This window comes from Neophocaena asiaeorientalis, unplaced genomic scaffold (assembly GCF_003031525.2).
Source record: "Neophocaena asiaeorientalis asiaeorientalis breed wild unplaced genomic scaffold, Neophocaena_asiaeorientalis_V1.1 scaffold82, whole genome shotgun sequence".
Classification (NCBI taxonomy): Eukaryota; Metazoa; Chordata; class Mammalia; order Artiodactyla; family Phocoenidae; genus Neophocaena; species Neophocaena asiaeorientalis.
The window spans coordinates 9,257,878-9,267,148 of record NW_020173068.1 but is presented as its reverse complement, the minus strand read 5'-3'; the positions used below and the strand labels follow the sequence as shown (position 1 = coordinate 9,267,148).

At 38.7% G+C, this 9,271-nt stretch overlaps 1 protein-coding gene across 3 annotated transcripts in view; it reads right to left on the bottom strand.

The window, feature by feature from the left end:
* Positions 1–9,271, bottom strand: part of RPRD1B (regulation of nuclear pre-mRNA domain containing 1B) — an 80,135-nt gene that overhangs the window by 66,062 nt on the left and 4,802 nt on the right. For all 3 annotated transcript variants that reach the window (XM_024742916.1, XM_024742915.1, XM_024742917.1), the window contains exon 2: positions 4,995–5,124. In XM_024742916.1, the coding sequence (XP_024598684.1) occupies positions 4,995–5,124 (130 nt within the window). The remainder of the gene's footprint in view (positions 1–4,994; positions 5,125–9,271) is intronic.

Genomic DNA, 9,271 nt, shown 5'->3' with positions numbered 1-9,271 from the left:
ACTATATGGGGTGGGGTGGGGTGGGGTGGGGGGGTGGAAACAGCAGAAGAATTTGGAGGGATACAGTGGAATTAGATTATAGAGGACCTTAAATTCCATACTAAACATGTGGCTTTTATCCTGAAGGCAATGGGAAGTCCCTAATGTGATGAAATGCAGGCTTTAGAAAAATACAGTCATTATAACTACTGTAACAAAATCACAACTAATCAGAACTTAACTGGTCGGTACTTTTAACATAAAATCTGTTCTCTGCAAATTCTCTTAGAAGAGAAACCAATCATGAAAACAAATTCTTATCAAGGATTTAGTTAAAAGGGTTGGGGGGGCACAACACCCATCCAACCACCGTCCACCATTCCTGGGGCTACTGGGGCTTGAGTAAGACTGATAGTCTTAATCAGTTGCAGTCACACTACTGTATAGTGGATAATGATGCTCAAACCTGCTGTAACCAAAAGATTTTCAAAAGGCTTTCACCACTAAAGGCTACAGCCAAAAGGGTGCTCTACTTTAATTAGTGAACATAATTAACCATGATAGGTTAATTCTTTGAGCACTACAGTAAATCAAAGTTTTGCCAACTAAGGTCTAAAGATATAGAAACAACAGTCAAGAAATCTTTTTACTGATGTGGTTTTGCCCTAAGTAGCTCCAATGAAGTGGAAGTCACTTTAGCACCTGAAATTGGATACAACCAAAGCAAAAGTCATTTTATGACACAAGGAGCTATCTTTTCAAGTTGTATTAACTCCATTCTAACTTGAGAAATCTTTAAGTGAAAAAACACAAAAAATCTTTGCCACTTATCAATGAATAAACTGAAAGATGATAAATAAGTACATATGTAACTTATTTTGCAGAACACAACTTAGTATCTTAATTCTAAATATTTATAAATTCAACCACTGAAAATGTGATCTAAAAAGTGAAAAGTATGTGTTATACACACGTAGGACTACTGCTTGAAGTGTCAGCTGGATACCAAAGGGCTTGCCAAGCCAGCGTGGGGGCCTTTTCTTCCTCTGCAGCTCTAATGGCACTGCCTTGGTACACCCGCTACAATTTGTGAACTTCTCTCTTATCCCATGCACAGTAGGCCTATGGCAGGCCTACTCAGGGCATAAATTCTTTCTAAGTATCCTCAGCACTTCCAACAGCACCTCATGTAAAGGCAGAGCAGAAACAGTCCTTTGCAATTGTGTAGAAAAGAGCTAACATAGAGGCCTGAGACTGCTGCCCTTAGCAGACCTGCTCACGAGGTTGGCCCTTGACTGGCATCTCGGAACCTGGATTTCAGAAGTGCGCCTATCATTTCCTAACTGATAAGGGTGGTTTACTGTGCTTAAACTGTTTATACAAACAGTATGGTTTATGCTGAACACCTGCTTTCCTTCAGGAGCCTAGAATTTTGGCAGAGTGCCTGTGACCAACCCTAACAAAATCCCTAGGTACTACATCTCTAATGGGCTTCTCAGGTAGAAAACGCTTCACATTTGTTGCCACAGTTCAAAGGGGGAGGAATTAAGTATGTCTTATGTGACTCCACTATGAAAGGACTCTTGGAAGCTTATGCCTCGTCTCCTCTGGACTTCATCCCTTGCACCTTTTCCCTTCTGCTAATTTTGCTTTATATCCTTTCACTGTAATAAATCATAGCCAGGAACACAACTATACCCAAGTCCTGTGAGTCCTCCTAGCAAGTCACCGGACCTGGAAGTGGTCTTGGGGACCCACGACTGTTATAACAGGAAATAAATATGTATATGGTGATAATTCCAAATTTATGTCTCCAGAAATCAATTTCCTACTGAGCTTCAAGACTGTTTCATCCATCCGCCTATATGGCATCACCCTTTGGAATATCTCTATTAGCCATCTCAAACTTAACATGGCCAAAACAAAACTCTTGATTCCCTCTACCATATCTTTACCTCAAACTCCACCTCGGTAAACAGCACCATCAGCCATCCACATACTCATGTCAAAAACCTAGAAATAATCTTTGATTTCTCTTTCCCCTCACTACCAAGCTCCCACTAATCCTATCAGTTTTACATGGGGGGGGGGGGGCACAAATCTACCCATGAAGTAAACAAAGTAAACATTCAACAAGTGGAAGCTATTATTTCCTCAATGTTCCTGAATCCTAGCCAATGTCATCTCTAGCCTACACTAGAGCAACACCCTCTACCTCATGTCCCTGCCTCTCCCTTGGCCTTTATAATCCATTCTCCACCCCAAGCTGGAAGGATTTTTGAACAAGGCATTTGGAATATATCATTCTCCTGCTTAAAACTCCTCACTGACATCCCATCGGAACAAAATCCTAACTCTCTCCCAAGGCTTACAAGGCATGTGTGACTGTTACCTGCCTGCCTCTCTGATCTCACCTGGATATGACTTCCCCTTTGTTCCTTGTGTTCTAACCACAATGGACTTCATTCTGATCCTCTTAGCATGCCAAGATTATTTGTACCTTAGGTTCTTTTTAATAGCTGTTCCTATTTTGCATGATTACCTCAAATGTCACTTCCTTAGAGAGGCCTTCCTTCACCACACTAGAAGAGATCCCACTCAAGAACGTCATTCTATTTTATTATGTCCATATTATCACTCTCAAAGAAGTATCTTATTCATTTTGTCCTTGTCTGCCTTGTTCACTGCTTGCCCCCTAGTGTCTGGATCAGTACTTCGCACAAAGGCACTTAAATACATCCTGAAGGAAAGGTTAAGTGCACAACTGTCTCCAAACTGAGAAGAAAACAAGAAGGCATTTGTATGGAAAATAAGTTTAAAGTCTGGCTACTTAAACTGCCATTCAAATTAAAACTACCTCATGAGCTTGGCAGCTTTCTCTGACTTGAGAGGTTTGTTGTTTCCTTCCTAGGGGGTAGGGGGTTTGAGGGAGGAGGCAGGAAATTATCATAAAGAGATTCCTAATCTATTTTAGTCAATATTAATGGGTCCACTATCTTTGTTCATCAATTGGCCACAGAAAAACTGTACAGAGAGCACTTTTTACTGTTGATAAGGTACATCAGGACTGAAGTGGTGTGGCTGGACTTTCTATTCTAATAATGGGGGTGGGGTGGGGAGGGAGCTTAGAGACATGGGGACCTTGAATATAATATCTGAACGGGACCTTAAAAGAACTAGAAGAGTGCAAAAAAGAAAGGTAATAGAGCTATCTATTTTTATTTAAAAGGATCAGGTCTATTTTCCCCATAAAGCCACAGAATTTGCCAAGACATTTTTACAATGCCTCCTAGATAGGTTTTAAGATGATAACCAAGTAGAAAAATTTTTAATCCTGGTATTGCTCATCCCCCCTCTCCCACCCGCTTTTCTACTTACACTTTTCTGATTTGGGAGCAGCTTATGATTACTGTTAAATTTTTAAGGAAAAATGTTATGTTTACTATCCCTATAGGGAATTACTTTAGTCAATTTCTTATACCCTAAATTTATTAACTTATTCAACAACTACTTACTGAATCCCTACTCTGTGCCAGGACAGACCACAATGTTGCTCAGCTCCTGGGACACCATTCACATCAAGACTATCTAAATGGTGTTCCCGAAGGTACAAAACCCAGTAGCTCTGTGCCAGATACTCTACTGGGTGTCTGGAATACAGGAAGGAACAAAAAAGAAACAGTTTTTCTCTTCACATAGTTTATAATATAGTATACTCCCATGAATGGGCAAAGACAGTGGATTGAGCACTGTTGTTTTACTTTAGCCTCACAACTCTAATGAGACAGGTGGTGACATTCCCTTTTAACTAACATGGAAATGTGGGCTCAAAAAACTACGTAACACATCCAAGGCCACTCAGTGTTGGAGGCAGAGCTACAGCCAATGTCTAGGAAACTGAACTGACTCTCCTCAAAACAGGAAAATGCCTGTCTCCAATTTCAGAGGGCTACTCTAGTAGTCTGTTCTAAGCTTATTCTCTGTTATGATAACTCAATATTTTTTCAAGTCCCCAAACATTCTGCTTTTTCAGTATACATGTTCAAAAAAAAAACGAAAGCCAGTTGACTAACAAAAATCTTTCATCCATCTCTACAAAGCTAGATGGAGTTCTCATTTCACTCCTTCAAACTTTCCAAATCTTTCACAGAATGCCAGACTTACTTTCACACTTAAGGTCTTTCACATACACTCTAGACCTTAGAACAATTTTCGTTTAACCCACTAGTCTCCTTCTCACCCGTCCCAGTTTCCTTTGGCAAAGATGTTTTGTTTGATTTGCTTATTAATATTCTAGTGAAAAATAGTTTTTCTTTGCTCCTCCTAGGCAACTAACATATCTACAAAAAAGTTTGTTTTTAAATAAATAAAAGTGATTTGTAAAACTTTTAATTAAATGTATAGTTTCCGTGATATCAGCTATAAGTATGCTCTACCCACCCCCGTCCTCTGTCACAAAACACAATAGTGGCACACACTTAATATGACAGAGCCAGAGCAAATATCTACTTTCCACACTAATAATTACTATCTTTGCAGGTACAGTAATGACTACTATTTTTAGTAAGTTAGACATGTAGACATCCAGAAGTAAGTAAAAACAAAGGCACAGCAACTAATTTCTTGCTATTAAGGCTTTGTTACTGGAAAGTTCCCTTGTACTATTTAGCTTTGTTTTTTGACCATAAGCTAATGAGACAACTCAGCCAAACCAAGGAAAGTACCACATTCAAGAAGTGAATTCAACAGTGAATACATCTAGGAGAAAAGATGTGCTTCAAGTGCTAGACTGAGTCCCTTCAATGCATCAAAATATTTACTTGTCTGAGATAGTTCTCAAGGGTTCAGGCAAAATATAAAACCACAATTTGGCCTCTGCAACTCTCTATAAAGTACCTCTCTTTAAAGTATGAAGTTGTCAAGTTACAAACGCTATCACACACAAAAAAGAAAGAACAAAAAGGAAAAGGTAATGCATTCAAAAACAAAACATAACAAAAAACCCGAAAACATACCTGGCAACGTGAGAAAAAGCATCCACAAGGACAGATTCAAATTCTCTAGTGAATTCAGGTCCTTTCCTTTTACTGTTTTGAATGACATCATTGGCTAAGTACAGAAAAGTAAGCTTTCTATTTGATTTGGCTGGAAAAAAAGAAAAGAAGATAATTTAGCTTACACCAAGGAAATTCTCAATCCACCATTCTTCTGCCCTAAGCTACTCCTAAAGAACACTAAGACAAGCATTATCTACTTGAGGTCAAGACTGCTATGTTTAAAAAAACAATTTAAGGGATTCCTGGAGGTGTCTAGTAAAACAGGATTGAGAATACAATTTTGAAAAAACTAAAAAACAAGAATACGCCATTTTAATTGATTGTGGTGATAGTTGCATAACTGCGAACATACTAAAAACCATTGAATTGTATATTCTAAAAGAGTGATTTGTGTGGAATGTGAATTATAGTTCAATAAAATTGTTTTTCAAAAAAAAAAAGAATACGCCATCTTAATTTCTGTGTTATTTTAGTCAGGGTAATTAATTGGCAGTAAAAATTAAGATAATCCAAAGAAAATTCCTAAAGGATAAGCAGTCAGTATTCTCCAGTCAATTCCTAAAGGATAAGCTGTCAATACATCTCCAGAAGACATGTTAAAACCAAAATTTTCATTTATTATATTGCAAAAATGAGCATTTCTTACTCACTGTTAATTATCAAATACCATAGAATGAAAGACTGAGTTAAGTTTCAGTTTTAAAAGATACTTGTAATTTATGCTCCTAGACCAAGAATTTCTCTTTGAACATTCCAATAACCATAATCAGTCAATGTTATCAACTCCACAATCCAGAGGAATCTCTAGATGCACCAATGGATATTTATCTCAAAATACAAATATACATTATTGCTACATGATCCCTGAAAGTTTACACATGTCTGAAATCTGGATATGCAAAATTATGGCTCCCACAAAAAATATAATTCTTCTTTCTTATACCTACTAAATGTAGTATTTCCTATTACTCTATATGGTAGCATGCATTAAACCATAAAAACCTCATGCAATATGTCTGAGTTACAGTTGCTTGGGGGAATATTACTGAATTTCCTGGCTTCTATGCACATAACTTTTCAACCGTAAAGTTACATCACTATCATTTTTGGTCCCAGTTTTCTTTTAAAAGAAATAAATAATAACACAATCAGATAGTTCAAAACATTAAGTTTTCTCCAATGCCAAAGTGCCCAAAAGGCTCAAGCAAGCCCTATGTCAATCTTTACACCTGAATTACTAGTCCTTACTCCACTGCTCTCAGAAACCATTCCTGTTTCTTTTGAAATGCACACAGCATGTCTAAATTCTGACACAGCAAGCTCAAGACCTGACATTTTAAAATGTGGCTACAGGAGAATAACAAGTTAAAAACAAGATTTTTAAAGCATGTTATAGTTGAAACTGATGACTTAAAGTGCCCATAAAATTAAATATGGATATCCTGAAATGCATTAACCTGATAATAACCTAGTTTAGATGGCCAACTGATGAGAATATTGAAAACCTGGAGCTATCTTTAACTGTTCTAATTATTATTCGAAAACAGAACAAAAGTGTCAATAGCTTCAATATCCCACTGTTGCTACAAAGGTATGATTACGGCAAAAAGCTTTTTTTTTTTTTTTTAAAGCAAACCTTGTTCTAGGATGTTGCAGCAAGTTAAACTACCAAGTTTATAACGCCATGAAAGTTAGATTCAAAAGTAAAAGAGGGCTTCCCTGGTGACGCAGTGGTTAAGAATCTGCCTGCCAATGCAGGGGACACAGGTTGGAAGCCTGGTCCAGGAAGATTCCACATGCCGCGGAGCAACTAAGCCCGTGCACCACGACTACTGAGCATGCGCTCTAGAGCCCGCGAGCCACAACTACTGAAGCCCCCACACCTAGAGCCTGCGCTCTGCAACAAGGGAAGCCACCACAGTAAGAAGCACGTGCACCGCAACGAAGAGTAGTCCCCACTCACCACAACTAGAGAAAAGCCCGCACCAGCAACAAAGACCCAAAGCAGCCAAAGATAAATAAATAAATATTAAAAAAAAAAAAAAAGTAAAACAGAACTTCTACAATCGGACTAATATACTTTATGTTAAAAAACCCAGAATCCATATTGTAAAATGTCAATTTGGCCATTCAAGACCTGAAACGTTTTGCAGTATTACAAATGTGATAGCTAAGATAGCCAAGGTTTTCACTATCTACAATGCCAATTAATTCTCATCACCCTCAAACTTAGCAATGGGAATTCAGGATAAAACTTTTCCCCTCCACATCCAGCATCCTGAATAATCAACATGAGCACCATGTGTATAAAGGTAACATAACAAAACCCTAAAGGGAATTCCCTGGAGGTTCAGTGGTTAGGACTCCTCGCTCTCACTTCCGAGGGGCCGGGGTTCAATCCCTGGTCAGGGAACTAAGATCCCACAAGCCTCGCAGTGCGGCCAAAACAAACAAACAACAACAAAAACCCACAAAGCCCTAGAGCACTTGAACACACAAGGTCATAATACACACAACACACACACCCTCTACTCCAGCCCTGGGTGGTAACTCACTTGTTCAAATGTCTTTCCAATATGTCAGTATGGATTCTTTCACTCCCTACCGAGGCCCATTCCAAACTGGTTGAAATAGTTATTGAGCAAAGTTTAAATTACTGGCTGACCAAAATTTTTCACTTGTTTGGCTGGTTTTGACATCTAGAGAAAGCAATTTTTTTTTTAAAAAAGGCCTATTTACCTGCACTACTAAAGGTAGTAGTAGTACAAACGTAAGGTACAAAAGCACTACTAAAAAATGTTCATCTTAGGGTATTTTACACCAAACTGCTGCAAAAAGAAAGGGAGAAGTTCTACCTAGAACAGAGCCCAAAGGGATAAATTAAGAATTATTCCTAGGGAATGGAAAGAAAATAACACATCATGAATAGAAGTAGTACTTAAGCAGGAAAAAGAAAACTTTTAAAGTCTCATAAATATTTGGTGGCAAAACAGAGACGGTTTGTGAAATGTCTTAAGGAAATGACTTGGCTATAGATAGAAATGTCCATTTTTAAAGATTCAGGGTGGGCTAGAACCTAAAGGGCTAGTCAATTCTAACATTAGGGCACAAAATCTTTTTCCACTTCAGTGCGGGGGCATTTTCAATTCATGAAGGAAGGCTGGGTATTAGGAAACTGTACACTGATGCTTGGAAGAGCATCCTCTAGTTCTGCACTGTCCAGTATGATAGCCACTAGCCACATGTGGCTACTGAACATCTGATTTGTAGCTAAAAAACTCAGGAACTAAATTTTCAATTGTATTTATTTGAAAGTTTACTTCCTTAGTCACACATTTCAAGTGCTCATGGCAAGAGGCTACCTTGTTGCACAGCAGATATAAAACATTTCTCTCATCACAGAAAGCTCTATTAGACAGTGCCGCTTGGATCCTTTACTCAGCCATGAAAATGATGTCAAGAGACCACAATTTAACACCTGAACTATTTTTTAACTCTGTTAACAGGCACCATGCTAAATGTTGTGTACATTACGGACAACTAGAAGAGCTAGTTTCTCCCTCAAAACATAATCCAGTGAAAGAGACATAACTAGTAAGAATGAAATAAATGCAGATTAATTCTAATAAATAAAAGCACTGGGCTTCCCTGGTGGCGCAGTGGTTGAGAGTCCGCCTGCCGATGCAGGGGACACGGGTTCGTGCCCCGGTCCGGGAAAATCCCACATGCCGCGGAGCGGCTGGGCCCGTGAGCCATGGCCGCTGAGCCTGCGCATCCGGAGCCTGTGCTCTGCAATGGGAGAGGCCACAGCGGTGAAAGGCCCGCGTACCACAAAAAAAAACATGAACCTATATAGATTTCTAATGTTTGAAAGGGATAAAAGTGGTAACTTATTAATAACAGTTATTTTATAAGTTTAAAATTGTAACAGTTATTTATAAAATCAATTAATTAGAATAATGATGTAGTCTAGATGAAGACAAAATTTTGAACTTGGGTATTATAGGTGGCAAATGAAGTCTTTTAATCAGAATAATTATTTAGTATACTCCCATTCTTCTTCTTTTTTTTTTGGCTGCATTGGGTCTTCGTTGATGTGCACAGGCTTTCTCTAGCTGCGGCGAGCTGGGACTACTCTTCATTGTGGTGCGCGGGCTTCTTATTGTGGTGGCTTCTTGTTGCGGAGCACGAGCTCTAGGTGTGTGGACTTCAGTAGTTGCAGCATGCAGGCTCGG